The sequence below is a fragment of the Numida meleagris genome, chromosome 5, assembly GCF_002078875.1.
Source record: "Numida meleagris isolate 19003 breed g44 Domestic line chromosome 5, NumMel1.0, whole genome shotgun sequence".
NCBI lineage: Eukaryota > Metazoa > Chordata > Aves > Galliformes > Numididae > Numida > Numida meleagris.
The window spans coordinates 65,643,916-65,661,058 of NC_034413.1; the positions used below are offsets into that span (position 1 = coordinate 65,643,916).

The following is a 17,143-nucleotide window of genomic DNA, read 5'->3' on the forward strand; positions in this document are numbered from 1 at the left end:
CTTTCCCATAAACCAAACTCATCTGTTCTCCTGAGGGGAGACAGAACAACTGGGCTGACTTCTCATTATCTCTTCCTATGGCGTATCCTTATTGAATTACTGCCAGGTAGATGCAGCAGCTGCTCATCAAGCCACTGCAGGACTCCTCTGTTAATTGAACTGTAATGGGGGTGACAGCAGGGGAGGTCAGGATGATGGGACCGGTGATGTAACATGAACTCTGGTAAGAACAACTGGCACGAGCAATTGACCTTGCTTAAATAATATTATGCTAAGGGCTTTTATCAGTTGATGTCAGGATGATTATTTTTTCATATCAAAGCTGCGATAGTGTCAGAGACCCCCACGTGAATCATATTCAATTGTGTTCAGGGCAAGTATATTTCTCACCTTAAAGAGAATGGAGTTTCCTACGTGATAAAATACAGTGAGTGACTAACCAGCTATGGGAGAAAACAATGGGAATGGAAAAGGTAACAGACAAAGTTTTTAAATAGGTATCTGGTTTTACTTAACTGATTGCTCCAATTTACCTGAAGGGTGGCATTAGCCTTTCTACTTGCATTTATGGCATTTTAATTTTTTTTGTTGTTGTCATGCTCAGTTAATCTTGGGGTGAAAGCAAGTCCAGAAAGAAATGTGCAGATTTTATTCATGTCTTTGATATGAAAAACATATTCCTACATCCGATTCTGAGGCTCTCGAAGTGTGTGGAAGTGACTGAGTTCAAGGCATGCATCCTGATGCCCATTCTGAGCCAGAGCATAAATCTGGCATTTCTTCCTCTCCAGAGGAGGTGATATGAAGTGTGCATCTTCAGCACGAGCTCCTTATTCCTGGGTCCTGCCAGGGCAGGTGGGGGAATGAGGTCAGCAAAGCCCTTCCCGGAGATGCTCGCACAGTGACACGAGGCAGTTGGCTGCAAGCAGTGGCTTGCACGTTTCTGAAAACCTATGTAAAAACCACCACCACTTTTTATTACAAGCCATGAATTACATTGTGTTACTCCGAATGTGTAGGAGTAAGTCTGCAGGGCAGTTACCAAAAGTTGGTTGGTTTCATAGTGCAATGTGTGCATGCTGGCATCAGTACGTATTTTTTTTTCTTTTTTAATAACCCCTTTACTTAACGTGGTCTTTGTGGGCCAGTTGTCACTAATGACTGGGAAATGCGTTACAAAGAAGAGAGGGAAGCAAAATGAAGTAATCAATAGCCAGGCATCACACAACGTCTTTCAGCTCATTGACAGCTGTAGTTATAACCATTTGAAGTGTGTATTCTTACACAAGACCTGACCGCACAGTTGGTTTTATTTTTCCAGTAGAAATAATGAAGCCTGTGTTGTAGGAGCTCTCATCGCATCACTTTGCTGGTGATTCCTGGTAGGCAATGGAGAGCCACTCCTGTGTCAATCAGTGGTGGCTGATGGCAGCACCTGTGACTTTGGGAGTGTTGCTGGGTGTGCACTGTGCTCTCCTTTCTCATTCCCATGAGTTCATACTTGGATGTGTTGAAATAATCCGCCTTCTGCCATCAGCTGCTTGGGATAAATGTTTGTTCCCACACTTTGGAAGTAAGGTTTTCAAATGGGATTTATCTTGTGGATGTGTGTGTGTGTCTGTGCACATAAACTTATTTGCATGTCAACTACAGCAGGGCGGTTCAAACAGTCAAGTGGTGATGACTGGATATACAGAAGCATAAACATTGCAGAAAATACATTGTTCTTAATGGAAGCACAGTGTCAGAAGGAAAATGTCATGCATTCAGGAGACATTGAGCTTGCCCTCTGCCTATATTTAGCCAAGTAGGAGAGCAGGCTGTGGGTCAGGGCTGTGCTAGCCATCACCAATACGTAGGGATCAGTTTTGAACCTCTACTTACTCTCCCCAGAACTGAGAAACAAAGTGAAATTGTGACGTTTTCCTGCCTGTGTTCAGTTAATTTATTTTGTCAGGTGTGTAGGTGTGTGTATGCTCTGCTTGCTGCCTGAAATCCTGGCACACAAATGCCCACCCTGCAGCCAGGAGGGAGCTGCTGTCCCCATCCTGCTCCATGCTACTTGCTCGTGCTGTTCTGACCTTGTGTTGAAGGCAGATAAACCCTGTGGAGTGGCCATATTCCACTAAGGAGGGGAAAAAAAAAAAAACCCTGACCTCCAACCTGCGATACCCTATTAATGTCAAATAATATAAAGTAATATCAGAACGTAAAAGGAAATCGCTGCAGTAAAGCAATTTAATTTCTGTGAACTGAAAGCACTTGAATGGAAGTGCTGGGGAAATTTGCTGTTGTTCCTGCAGCAGAGGTTATGAGGTGCTTTTTTTCCCCTTCTTTTTTTTTTTTTTAAACTCTGCTGCACTGTAATTGGTGACTTTGAAGCTTTCAGTTGTTTCCAGTGGGAACGATCATGCTGCTGAAGTAGAGAGCTTGCTCTGCTGAGTCTGATTTTCAGGCTTGCCTGTTAAAGGAAAATAATTTCAAATACTGGTTTTCAAAAGGTATTATATTGCTGAATGTGCATTATATGCAATGTTTAGCCAGTGAAATGAGAATAATCCTCTTTGAACAACAACTTGCATTTTCTGAACTGGTGTTGGAAGCAGTGCCAGCTGCCTTTGCCTTTGTCTGCCTAATTGCAATTTAACAGTAATCCAAGACCTGTGCAACTGTGACTGCAGTTCTTTGATAGAGCTGAGTATGAAAGGACCTTTGGTTCATCTGCTGCCAATGATGAAAGCCACTGCGCAACAGTGTATTGATAAGAGCCTCAAACTTTTCTCTAACCAGTGGAAACTAAACAAAAAGAAACTTGTGTTCCTCCAAAGCTGTCAGGTTTCGCTGTTGCTGCGTTGTGCTGTGCTGGCTGCAGGCTTGCAGTGAGCAGCCATCCACGTGTAGGTGCTAAAAGCTTCTGCAGGTTTGGGGCTGGTGCCATATGTTTGCAGGAGAAGTGTCCGCTGAGGGCTGTCAGATGCAAAGATCTCCTTGGGCTGGCTCAGGAGGTGTGGAAGCAGCAAATTGCTGGTGACGGGGCACGTATAGCAAGAAGTGTTATTTGTGCACGCTCTGTTCCTTTGCACCCTGGGCGTTTGGCATCAGCTGCTTGTCAGAGGCAGGATCTGTGCCTTTGCAGAAGTTTGCTTTGACTTGCTGCAGCCGTTCTTGTTATTTAGTTAAACATGTGACAGTGCACAAGCAGCGTGAAAAGGTTGCTGAAAAGTTATTGGGCACTTTCTGTGTTCTGCTTCTCAGAAAGAAATCAATGCCTGAGTTCACAAGAGAAACCTATTGACAGTCCTGAGCATTTTGATCTTAATTGCTCTGTGCTTGTTCCTGCTGTGAGGAGTATGATAATAGTTTGAAGAACATTTGTGAAGGTAAATGAGCGCACTTTGAGCGCTAAGACAGGATGAGTAGAGCACCAAAAGGTCTGCGGCAGTTAAATACCATTGAGTAGTTAAATACCATTGGCTAACATTTGGACACGTGTTGGGTCTCGTGGTGACTGGTTTCTGGGGAAGGAAATGTCAGGGTACTGCTGGACATCTCTGGGCACCTGGTGGAGCTTCACATCCTCAGCTCTGAAAACAGTGCAAGCCATGCACATTGCATGTATGGATGGTGGATGCCCCATCCCTGGGGACGTTCAAGGTCAGGCAGGACCAAGCTCTGAGCAACCAGGTCTGGCTGTAGGTGGCTCTGCTTGCTGCATGAGAGTTGGACCAGGTGAGCATTAAAGGTCCCTTCCATCTCAAAAGATTCCGTGATTCTATGTCTGCGTGAAAGTGAGGCCAGTTCTGCTTCAGCTGCACGGAACTGGCCTTCTGAACTGAGTTCCTCAGCAAAGTGAAATCATATATGTTTTGGTACTGAGAGTCGAGTGAGTTTCCGTAGAGTACGCTGGGAGCGCTTAGCCTGAACGAGATGCAGCCCAAGTGCCATTTCACAGCACAGTTCTGCTCTATCAGTGTTTTAATTAAAGTCATTCTACTGATGGAAAGTCTATTCTCTGGTGTTTTCTTTAATGTAGTCATAATGCATCAGTTTGAGCTCCCTTGCTGGAACATTTTTCATTATAATCCACTTGGCTAAGTTTATAATTAAACTTCTAAATTCAAACCTGCTTTTATTGCATTTTTGGGATAGATGAAAGCTAAAGTAGGAAAACTTAGGGTTCCTGGGTTTTACCCCCAAACAAATCAGTGCAAGTTAAGAAGCAACTCATCGGCAGTATGGGAATTTCATACTCTTGCTTTCAATCCCCAGGATCTTCTGTAGCTTTGAGGCAAGAAACAGATGTAGCTGAATAGAAGAAAAAAGATGAAATAATTAAGATTTGTGCAATTTGACTTTGGAGGTCACCAAAATACCTGGGCTGTTGAATACAGCTGATAAAGACAGGGCCTACCTATGAAGGCTTTCATAATTGGATGTCAAGAAAAATTGTTCCAGGGACCAGCTGGACCATGAGGCTGCCTGGGGCAGGAGGAGGCTCCTCAGCTTGTCTGCTGCTTGCTTATGGTCCTCTTCCATGTGCTGCTGTGTTAGCACCAGGGGTTATTTCAGGCATTATTCAACCTTACAGTTACTGTAGCAAACTACCAAGGAATTATGGGGTTTAATATTTTGATTCTTGTTGGTTGATTGCATGGGACAAAAGTTTAGCTCATTCACACAGTATGTTTATATCCAGGGTTGTCTGACATCCTCCTGGAATAAGACTAAATGTTCTTAGCTGAGGTTTGTAGATGATGAAGGAGAGATGCAGCAAATCAAGCAACTGTTCCTGTATATGCAAAGTCACGTAATGCTTGTTTTCTAGGTGGAAATAAAAGCAACTTAAAATAACTCTGTTCATCATTTAAAAAAAAAAAATAAATTGGAGAACATGCACCTACACCTGTGTCATATGCATATGTGCACTTGTGCCTTAGCATCTGTTCCTGCTTTGTGTGCACCTGTGAAGGTGTTTTCACTTTGTTAAGCTCAGTACCTGGAGAAGTAGCATCAGCATGGCAGTGTCTATCCAGCAATCATAGAATCATTGGAGTTGGAAGGGTCCTTTAAGGCTGTCTGCTCCAAACTCTCTGGTGTGAACAGGGGCACCCGCAGCTCGATCAGGTGCTCAGAGCCCTGTCCAGCCTGAGCTTGAGTGTCTCCAGGGATGGGGCATCCACCACCCCTCTGGGCAACCTGTCCCAGTGCTTCACTAAATGAGACTGATGCTCTGCCTTTGCTGCTGCAGCCCGGCTTTCTGCTAGTTCGGGACAGAACAGTTAGCTTTATGGATAGCAGCTTTCCCGCAAAGCAAGGCAGATTTTACTGGTATCTGTGGATACAGAGTACAATGGAAACGTCCACATTACCTAGGGATATCACAAGGAGTGGGTTTGTGCTGTGCGTGCTAGGAAAATGGTTATGTAATTACTGCTTATGTTGACGTTAAGAAAATTTATGCATGATTAATGATGCTTATCTTTGTGCTAGACATCTACTAAATGATTTATAGCCAGCTAGAAGGGCTGCAGTTTTTTCTGTTGGTGCTGCTGCTTAGTGTTTGGGATGATTCTAATTGCATGGTATGTTTTAAATGGAGAGTGCCACCCAGGTGTCCGTGTAAGCATTTCCATCTCAGACAAATATAAGTAGGTCAGGTTTACCTGTGGTGGGGGGAGGTCACGGCTCCCAGCGAACACGGGGAATTTAATTGGTGTACGACAAGGCTGAAATCGCATCTTTGGTTTGGATCAGTTCAGGTTGATCGTTTTCTAAGTTCAGTTACAAATACTGTGCAAGTCCACGTTAGAGCAGAGCCAGACTGCATTTTCTGAAATCACTGAAATGCTGCAGGGTGCTTGAAGAAACGTCTGTGCCGTGGAAGCTGCAGGAACGCAACTGCTCCCTGCTCCACAGTGCAGCGTGTGTGGATGGGGGGCTAAGAATGAGGCTGGCAGTCTGACTTGGAGTCATCTGCCTCCTAGCACTTTCCAGAGCTGGCGGCTGTCTGACAGCGGCTGGGAAGCAGGAGCAGCTGTGCAGAGCTTTCTTCCATCCCCAGCTAAGCAGGGATCAGGCTAGGATACTTCACTGGTGTGTAACAGGCTGCCCAGAGAGGTTGTGGAGTCTCCTTCTCTGGAGGTGTTTAAGACCTGTCTGGATGCCTGCCTGTGCAACCTACTGTAGGAACCTGCTTCAGCAGCAGGGGGGTTGGACTAGATGATCTCTAGAAGTCCCTTTCAGCCATTACACCTAATCTGCTTTATCTGAGTGTTTCTGAGCATGATTCCATACAAACCAAACAAAACGAAAGGGATGCTTGTGTCCAACCCTCCAAACACACACAGGAAAAAAAACAATAGCTCATTATTTAGTTTTGTGAGAGTCTATTAGTGCAGACAGGCGCTTGGCCAGAGTGCTAGGATGTGAATACACCTCGGTAATCAGCTGTGGAGAAGCACTATGTGTTTTGTGGTGAAACACATCTCAAACATATTTCAGCAGTTGCACGAATTTAATCACGAGAGGACTCAGTAGAGTCGGTCTTTAAAATGTAAGTTTCAGGTTTTTTCCCTTTCCTGTTTTTTTTTTTTTCCTCTATATTTGCCAGTTAAAGCTGACCATGCTGGCACATGTGGGAGCTGAGATATACTGTGACTAAATTTGATGTGAAGTCTTGGTGGCCTTCGTAATGTAACTTATTCATGTCTCTGTAGATAGCATATGTTGCCTGTGCAATATTTTTTTATCGTATCAGGACAGAGCAGCCACTGTTCCAAATTGTGTTATGTGAACCTAGCTATGCAGAAAATCTTCATTGTGCTTACTGTGGTGTAAATCAGTGGGCTCTGTTCAGCCCTGCTGGGGTAGGAGAGATTAGAATCAGTCGCGTGGTGTCTAATTTATTTCTGTTTTTTCAGACTTAATGTCATCTCTGTTCTTGCTCCGTGGGGAGCAGCAGCCAGTTATCTTTGTAGGCTTCCTCGAAGAATGAGCATATGTGAAACCCCTTGTTTCGGGCAGGAGTTTGCTGCTCTTAGGTATTTACTGGGGCTTGCTGTCCCTTTGAATGCTGAGAAGATGACAGTGTGTTTAGGGAGCAGCTGATTAGCACTACTTGTGCTTCCTTAAAAACCTCGGCATTGTTGTCAGCTGCTGGGGGAAGTTTCCTTGCACTTGCCTGTTTGTTGCCCTGACTGTTCAGGATGCGGTTGTTTTTTTTATTGCATTCTTCAGCAACTGGAACGCTGCCCAGCAAATTCAGATGAGCATGGTCTGCACAGGGCTGGGGGCTGGCTCTGCTCCAGTACTTAAATCTGTGCATCTGAATAACTTCTGTGCTTGTATCGCGTTTTTGGGTGTGAACTGTGTTGGAGCCAGTGTCACTTATTCCTTCCCTTTCCCTTGACAGGTCGGTGACCGTGTTCTGACTGCCGTACATGCTGACTGCAATGCTGATGGCACTGGGGGAGTTGCTCCTCCTCAGCTCTTCTGTGTGAGGTGAGCACCTGTCTGGATGGGAAAATAACTGTAGGATGCGTGAGGACCTCTCTCTCTAGGACTTTTCTGCTGTACTGGCACTGGGGTAACGTTGTTCCATTGAGCAATGAGCCTTCTGCATTTCAATTCTGAAGGATTCTCAGGGTTTATGGGCTTTGCATGAAGCCACCTGTGGTCTGTGTTGGGACTCTGTGGGTTGCATTCTAAATCTAATGTGAAATGCTGAATTAATGTAGAAGACGTTAGAAATGCAATAGGCCTGTTAATGTTGCCTGAGTTCTTGTATTTGGTCAACTTGATGGGCTTTCAGGCCTCACTGTTTGCTGTTCATCTGAAATGCAAGAATGAACTAAACCAGGTAACAGAACATTGTATCCTCCACTGTAGTTAGTCAATACCTGATTATATTTAATTGCATGAATTTATCGTGATAGAAACTGTTTCAAAGTAATTTAAATGCAGCTTGAAATGACAGTCTATTCAGAATGTACTATTTTTGGGTTTATCTTCAGTTTCTTATCAAGAACAATGCTGTGTATTATGCATTATGACAATGTTGCTTTTCAAAAGGTTAGGAACATAATGGAATTTTCTGGACTAAACTTCTAATAACCGATAATTTTAATGGAAATCACCAAGATTATGGTAGTGAAGACCAATCTTGAAGACAGGTGTTATCTCTCTGTTTCCTCCAATACAGATGTGACATTTTTACCTGTGAAAGTAGGACAAATCAATTACAAGTAAAAATATATTAAGAATTTAAGCACTATATAAATACAGAAAGTGTTACATAAGAAAAAATTGGCTTAGATTTACTCCAGAAACTTGCTCTTGTTTAATGTGGCATGTAGCATGGGCCAGCATTTTTTTGGGGTGTCAGAACTCTTCCCATGTGAATGTGGATTAATCCAGAATCCCTCCAAAGTTATGCAAAACAAAATATTTACCTAAGTAAGTGCCTAGTTGCTCTTTTTGTGGCGTGAGAGAAATGTTGGATGTTGAATGAGAGGTTGTGGGATTTGTGTGCTTCTCGTATTCTCTCATGCTTTGGAGCTTTTTCAATATATGTAAGCAATTTGGATGGTCACTGAAGCAGACATTTAGAAGTTGGGCTCCTGCTTTGTATGAGATCCAGAGGCATTCTTCATTGCTTCTGATGTAGTACAGTGATTATTTTAATGAATTATGCAATGTGAAGCCACTCCAGCTACGGGACTTGGTACATTCCTGTCTCAGTTGCAGCATGGCTCTTCTGTTCACCTGAAGTGATGGAGGGCTTCATCAGAGGAACCTCCAGAGTATCTGGTTGTTGCTCTGGAGCTCAAAGATCAGGGTCTCAAACGCAAGGCCCAAATTGCAGAGAAATGCCTGAATAATATCAGCTTGTCTTCCAGGCTAGTCCATCAGGAGTGATAAGCAACATCTCTCTTCCCTGCTGAGTTTTGCGTGTTACTTTTGTGTCTCTTGTGTTAATACACAATGTGAAGCTAACCTAATTTCAGGTCTGTGTTTCAGCTGTCAGTGACCTTAAAACGTAGGACACGGAGTCTGTAGTGTCAGACTGTTACCAGATTCCTTGCCATTTATTTGCATTGGCAGACTTCTTAAATTCTTAAGGACATTTAGCAACTTTTTTTTTCCTATTTGTTAATTTTAGGACTGAAGAAGACAAGAGACTGAATTATCTGAATTATGCTTCTGCAACAGAACTGGGTTTCTCCTCGTTGGACATGGCAGAGCCTGGGGAAGTCTTTCGTTTTTTTTGTTTTCTTGATGTTGCAAGCAGCTGATCTGGAAGCCAGGAGAGGTCACCAGTTTGTCTGGAAAACAGGTAGGGAAGAGATGTGTTGGTTTACCTACTAGGTATTTCCTGAGTTGGAGAATGGAGTGTCCTTCCTCCATGCTCTTCAGGTCTGTCTTCCCTTTTTTTTTTTTTTTTTTTTAAACCTGAGGGGCACTGGAATACAATTCTGGATTCCTTAATGCTTGATACTTTTGCTTGATACAAATATTTTTGTCTGAATGCTGTTTCTTTTTTTTTATTTGTTCCCTTTTTTTTTTTTTTTTTTTAAACCTGAGGGGCACTGGAATACAATTCTGGATTCCTTAATGCTTGATACTTTTGCTTGATACTGATAGCGTTGTCTGAATGCTGTTTCCTTTGAAATATTTGACCATTTTTTGCTTTTTGAATGAAAAAGGCACAGCGGCGTCTTTCAGAATGAACTGGTTCAGAAGTTTTTGATTCATCTATTCAGAATGAACATCTGTTGGTAGATGTAGGGAATTAGCTCTGTAAGTCAGATTGGATACACACAGTGCTTTGGTGTTCAAAATCAGGCAGGTGAGACCTTTGGAAAGCTTTGTGAACACACTGATAATTGTGATCGGGTGATAGGGAGAAGGCAAATAAGAGATGGGATGATAGAAATGCATAAAGCTAAGCATGACACATTGTTTTGTAGCACGACAAAGCAATAAAGAATGTTCAACGAAATGGAAACATTGGTGAATTCAATAAATATTTAGTCAGAGAAAGTATCCATCAGAAATACACAGCTGAACCAGGGGCTTCAATGCCCTGGATGCTTTTGAGATTTGGCCTTTTATGACTGAGCAACAGAGCGGTTAAACTTGATGGGAAAAGTAATTTTCCTCTTTTTTTTAAAGAGGTATTTTTAATTGTTGTTCTGTAAATTAAAGTTCTATATAAGCTAAGAGATTAATTAGCTGCATAATGAAGTGATTATTCTGGGATAGTTCTGTGCTTCTGGTTGGATCAAAGCTTTCCTGGCCACCAATTAAGTCCTGCTTGAGTACAATCTCATTCTATGTTTTTGAAGAATTTTTTTTTCCCGTTGTCTTGTATGTAAAATGAAGAGGAAACAACCAACAATATAAACCATCTTCCTCAGATTCTGTATCACATGTGTGATTTCTGAACAAACTTTGAAAGGCAGAGTTGTTTTCATAAAACAATGAAATTTCTTCAGTGCGGTTTTACTTTGGTTCTGAATTGTTTTGTACCATCACCATTTAGAGGCGTGCACTGTGAGTCAAATTTAACTTGAGCTGATGGTTACAGCTGACAGTAAAGTGTTATAGGTACTTCAAAGACTGAGGCAGCAGTAGTTAAAGCTGCAAGCAGGCAGTGGCACAAGTTTGCATGGACTCTGTGCTCTGAGCTCGTGGTGAATGTTCCTGGTCCAGAAGAAAATTGTGTTGGTTATCATGGTCCCACAGGGAAGCAGAAATATTGGAGATCTCCAGAGTAAATTTATAAGGCTTAAATCCTATCGGCATTTTGCTGTGCTTTATCTCACTGTGAATGGTTAGAGGTAGAAAACTTCTTTGTGTGAAATGTTTTCAGAATGAAAATACACGCTTATGTTATGTGTGTGTGTAGTATGGTGTTGTTTTTAGACTTGATTTTTTCTTTTTTTTTCCCCCTAGGTAGAGTTAATTGTAAAGATATATTTTCCTTTCAAAAATTTGTAAGGAAGTGTTTTGGGAAGATCAGGAGAGTAACTTTAATGGATTGGATCCAGAGTCAGAGAGGTTAACAAAGCCTGTTACAGCAGGATATTGCTAATAAAAGAACCCTGTGATTTAGACAATCAAGTTCTTGGCCTAATGAGATCTGTGGTGTATATAATAGAAAAAAATAATACTCTAGTTTGTGAGGGCTTGTGTGCTCAGTGTTTTAAAAATGAAGTAAAATAAAAGCACAGCACAGTGCACCTTAAACTGAGTAATGTTAATGTCAAAACTGAGCAGATTCTTTCTGATAGCAAGCAAACCTGCAGCTGCTGTCTTTTTTTAAATGAAAGGTTCTAATGAGCAATCCCTAAGGGGAAAAGAGATGAACTGTTTTGTTTTAAAATCTTCAGTTGTGTTTTGCAAGTATGGCAAGTTAATTTACAAGTTGTGGAGATCATGGTACTGAAAGCTTTTACCTCAGGAATGAGTTTATATGTACTATATTTAAAAAAAAAAAAGAAAGAAAAAGGCACTGTATTAGAGCTGAAGTTCATAAACCAGTCCTTTTTTTACCTAAATCCTTGGGTGCCTCTAATGAAGACTCATACATTTTCATGCTAGGGTTGATGGTCTTGGTATAGGTGAAAGCAATTGTATTGAAATCACTGCACGTACAGGAAGCAAAACAGAAGCTCAGGCTCAGTATCTTTTAAAGTTTAGGAACTTGGTAGTGTGCATTTTCCTTCTCTGTGGCCTGTCTTAGAACCAGTTATTTTTAGCTTTTGGTTTCTAGAGATGAAATAATAGTATATCTAAACATCTCTATGCTGTCTCTTGGTTTCAAGACATTTCTTGTCAGATACTGATTTTGTGACTCCCAGCCTAACCATGAAAGCAATAAATATACCAATTAAATGACTCAACTACCTTAAATAGCGGATAATTTTCTGATGCTTGTTAACTAACAAAGCAGTTTTAGTGATATAATCTTGAGAAAATTTAATTGGATTTAAAATCCTTGTAAATTAATATTGTTTAATGGGATACCAAATTAGCAATTAGCATATTTCACGAAGTTAATTTTATTCAGTTCTTGAATTGGTCCTAAAATGTCTGGAATTGACTTTTAAAACTCTGGATGGAATACTGACATACATATGAATCCACAACGTGACTTCTGTTGGTTTTTTTTTTTTTGGTTGTTTTCCTTTTTTTTTTTTTGAGGAGCTCTACGAGTATAGAATCATAGAATTAGCTAGGTTGGAAAAGACCTACAAGATCACCCAGTCCAACCATCCGCCTACCACCAATAACCCCACTAAACCACGTCTCTCAACGCTATATCTAAAAGTTTCTTGAACACAGATAAGCTCTAACGTCTGAGTTTAGTCTAGAATAATTCGGGTGCCTCACGGAAACAGGGCTGGTAATTAGGATTTCAAAATGCTGTTGCCAGAGATGCCTGCAGCTCATGTGTTGGCAGCTTGCAGACTCGCCGTCACTACCAATGTCTTCACTTCCTCCGTAAATCTACACACCAGTTGCGGTGCATGTGTTGTTTCCCCTGAAATATTAGCAGAAATGGTTTTGTAGGATGGTAGCGTTTAGATTTTTAGGGAAAATGTTCTCTAAGGTAAAAATGGAAGTCATACTCTGTGTGCTGTGGAAGGAGGAAGAGCACTGCTAGAAACCCAGATGTGTCCCAGTGTCTTCGCCATGAATAATTACCTATGCAGAATGAATCCCAATGGGGATTTAGCCCAGCAGGGACATGCTCCCTGTTATGAATGGGAGAGCAATGAAAGTGAGACATCAGATTGGGAAATGAGTTTGTACTGATCATAGCAGAGAGATTTCACCTGAGGATGAAACCATTAATCTTTTGGTGTTTGTGGGCTTCTGGGAGATAGGTGCGGGGAGCTGCATGTTGTATTGCCCCAGGTGAGCACAAAAGACTTTCTTCACTTGAGAGTTATTACCTATACCTGAAAGTGCTTCTAAAAATAGGGCTAGCAAATGGGTTTTGATCATTAGACTTTCTTCTGAAGCAATCCTTAATGGGAAAGATATGAAATGAACTTTTCAGAGAACAATCTTCTAATGTGGAGGAACCTTTGAACTCGGTGTAGGTGGGTGAGCCACTTAGGACGGAGATGAAAAGAATCTTTTGTTCTCTGTTCTCAGATAATGCTGCCATAAAATGCCCTTTCTCAAGATCTTAATTTTAAGAATGCCAAGCACTGGTTTGGTAGTGCCTTTGACCTTGCATGTTAAAAGGCAAACTTTTACCTACATGCACAAAATGTTAAAGGGAGTTCATATCTTCAAAGGACAGTGGATCTTAAAGCTATTGAAAAGAGGTTAAAAGATAGAACTGTAATAAATGGCATTTTTTTCCCAGTGGAAGAATTGGAAATTTAGTCTCAGTTTGACCAAATCTTGAAAGATTCTAAAATTCTTGACTATTCACGCAGCTTAGGACAGCAGCAATCCACCTTGGTTATAGATTACAATCATGTCATCTCAACAGCAGCAATTATTATATCAAGTTCAATTATAAAACTTGTCGGCTTGTTGCCATAAATTGGGTAATTGAAAAATTGCCCTAAAATGATACGCTTTATTAATTTTATCCTTAACTTTATTCATGATCCGTTTCTACCTTTGTACTTGAGACAGATCATAATTGAAGTAACTCTTCTTAATGATAGTTGCTCCTAATGTATTTGCAAACTAAAGATATCAAGCTATTCTGGACTCCTGCTATTAGTCATCTTGTCTTTGAGCTGGTTTGTCAAACTAATTTTCTCATAATGTTTTGCTTAGAATTATATCAAATCTCAGGTGAGACTTCACCCGTTGACATTTTGCAATTTTAATTAGAAGTGCAAAACGTTCTAAAGTCGATGATGGTTGAAACTTTGTAAATAAAGCTGTTTTGCAAAATTTCACTTACAGCAAAACGTAATGTGCTGGCTGATCTCTGTCACTGATACTTCAGAGGCTTTAAGGATGGCAGAAAACTAATGTTGTATTTCCTTAAAGAGGAATGTAATATTTTCATATTGCTAAATTCTTAGATTTATGTCCTCATTATTCTTTTTCTTACTCATTTACTTCCATGCACATCTAAATTTCATCGCATACTGTTCTGCTACGTCCCCTCACCCTTATTTCCGTGGTGTTCTCACCTGGCATTTCTTCAGCAGCTAAATCCAGCTGGTCTCGGGGCTATGGATGCATCTTATTGCCTTCCTCTATAAACTTTGCAATGATGGTATAAATATTTATGTGGATGACACATTTTAGAACTGTTGCAGACCTTGTGTCTTCAGGCAGTAAATAGTGGTGTGTTTGCCAGAGAAATGGACAAAGGCCCTGAAAAGAGCTGGATCTCTCCTGAAGATGATCCTCCTATGCTGGAAGCCCATCTGCAGGAAGTCAGCCACCAGCAAAGTGTTCCTGGTGGCACTGCTGAGCAAAAGAGGCTCTCACTTCTGTAATTCTAGAAAAATGCACATTGCAAGTGATATGGGAAGTGTGAAGTGTCAGTCAAATTAAGAAGTTGAGGTAGGGAGGAATTAAACTGAAACCGAAACATCTGTTAAAATTAACACTTCGTACTGTTGGAGAAAATCTGCAATGTGGTAGCTGCTCTGTGAGATGAGCACTGTGCAGCGACCCAGATGGATGGCTGCTGTTGCTGGGTTCAAATGTAAGCTTTTACAGCATGTCTGGTAACTTTCTGATTGCCAGGCTTGCTAAACTACATGGGTCACTCAGAATGTAACGTCTCCTATTTATTTGCATGGAGCCTGCATGCCACGCTTGTAAAAATCTGCACGAACAGAGGTGACCCACTGTTTCACAGCTGCTGTTACGGTATTGTTGCTGGGAAAATGTGGTCCATGCTGCCCATCCTTCATTGATCTGAACAGATGGAAGTCAGAAAGCACCAAATCTGGAGTGTATGGTGAGTGTGGGAGGATAGTCCACTCAAGAGTGGCAATGTGCTCTGTGGTCTTCAAACTGGTATGGGGCCTGGTGTTATCGTGTTGCAAGATAAAGGTTGTCTTCTTCACAGGCCTGACTCTGGATGTTCAAGCTTTCAGCTTAGTTGGTTTTGTGATGTAGCTGTCAAAGTTCCTGGTCTGGATTCCAGGGAATCCAGAAAAATCACCTCTTTCTTATACCAAAAGACAGTACATACCACTTTACCCACTGGGAGCTGTGTCTTAAACTTTTTCTTCCGTGGGGAATTCACGTATTGCAACTGTATGGACTGCTGTTTTGAGTCCAGCTTGTAGTGCTGGCACCATGTCTCGTCATTGGTAATGATGTGATCCAGGAAACTGTCACTTTCGGGTTCAGTAGGTCATGACAAACTTGTGTACAGTGTTCTTTCTGTTCTTGTGTGACCTACCTGACACAAACACTGTGATATTCCAATGTTGCCACTGTTGTTTCAAATGCATTGAAGCTGATCTTCAGCTCTGTACATGGTTCCCTGGTCATAATCCAATGATTCATGCAGATGAGCTGATGGAGGCACTCTTCATTTTGTGACGTGACAGCAGTGCATGGCCCTTTGGAATATGACTTGTCTTTCGTATCTCTGTTGCTACTGCTGAAACATATCACCCACCCCTCACTGTGCTCACATCCTCTGTTTGGTCTCCATCAACATTCAGCAAGTGTCAATGAATGTTAATGGTCTCCATTTTTTTCTGCATGGAGGAATTCAGTGACACACCTTTGCTCCATACGCGCTTCCATGTCGGACACCATTCTCTCACTGCCATCTGTCACGTGGTGACAAAATGTCAAGGAATATTGATGGGAAGGCTCAGCCTCTACTGCCGTACCACCATCATCTGCCTCTGATGTTGTGGGCCAACGTCACAAAATAGGAGGCATTACTTTTGGAGCGTCCCTCATATTTCAGTAGTTTCCTACGCGAAAACCACATGCTTTAACAAATATCTGTGTCTAACCAAAATCAAATGTGCAGTAGGTGGTGGTTTAAACTAGATTACACAGGAGATTCACACTAATCTTTTAATGTCCCTCTTCCCTTCCTGAGAATAATAGTTTTTGAGAATAAGGTGCTTTTTCCCTGTTTTTTGTTGGTATTGGGAAAAGTATAAGTTAGGCGTCTTATCCTTTTCTTTCCTCAGTAGTTACTATGGGAACAGAGCTGTGGGTCGCAGGGGAAAATCTGCAAAAGTGGTTTCTTTTAAATTGTTCATTTAGAAGCAAAAGGATAGCTTATTATCAGAATTGTAGTATTTTTCATTCAACTTTGCTGGATTGTATTGTTGTACATATTTCACTCACAAAAGAAGCACAGTGAGTGGCAAGAAAAACAGATGGAGATGTTTTTGTACTTTTTCCTTGGGGTTAATATTTTTTTAATTGAATGCAGCTGTTAGAAAGATTTCTGTTGTTACATATAGACGGAACATTAAAAAAGGATGCTTACATTTTTAGCTTGTTTCAATGGGATACTAAACTTAGTTATTCTGCTGCCAGGGTTCAGAACCCCATGGTGTGCTTATCTTTTATTTTTTATTTTAACGTTTTAAGTATTTTTAAGTTGCAGAAAGAGTTTTACCTAGCCACTTCATTGAGCTAATTCAGTATGTAGTGGATGAACATAACCTAAGTAGTACAGAAAAGCTGAGGTTTCTACTAGAGATCCCTAAGCAGGTGGTACAGCTGGCTATTTCTAGGGGCACAAGTTTTGGGTAGTCTGCCCATTCATGACTGTAATTCCCTGGATTTTTTTCTCTGATATGTATGGGAATAGCCCTACTGTCATCAACACTGTCTTTTTATTTCTTTTCTCTTCAAAAAAACGTGAGAAGCATGAGTCAGGAAGATGAAGTGGGAGAGTTAGAAGGGGTGAGAGACGTTTTATTGTAATCCAGATTGTTGACGCAGCGTTCACAGGGCTTATTCTGATCACCCTTAGCTGGTTGATAGTTATGTTGAAGTGCTTGCTTGATGGAATCTCAAATATACTGGCTTTAGCTTGCACTGAAAATTCCTGCTGGGGTCGTTGGGAGCGGGGTGTGCAAGTCCATAGGTGGTGTCTGGTCCTTTTGCTGAGTGCGTGGCCTGGTGTGCCCCACTCTGTGGGCTTCTACGCTTCCTTCTT

At 41.5% G+C, this 17,143-nt stretch overlaps 1 protein-coding gene across 3 annotated transcripts in view; it reads left to right on the forward strand.

The window, feature by feature from the left end:
• THSD7B (thrombospondin type 1 domain containing 7B) overlaps positions 1-17,143 on the forward strand; it is a 298,099-nt gene that overhangs the window by 43,637 nt on the left and 237,319 nt on the right. For all 3 annotated transcript variants that reach the window (XM_021399126.1, XM_021399127.1, XM_021399128.1), the window contains exons 2-3: positions 7,412-7,500; positions 9,161-9,334. In XM_021399126.1, the coding sequence (XP_021254801.1) occupies positions 9,196-9,334 (139 nt within the window). In that variant the 5' untranslated portion in view covers positions 7,412-7,500; positions 9,161-9,195. The remainder of the gene's footprint in view (positions 1-7,411; positions 7,501-9,160; positions 9,335-17,143) is intronic.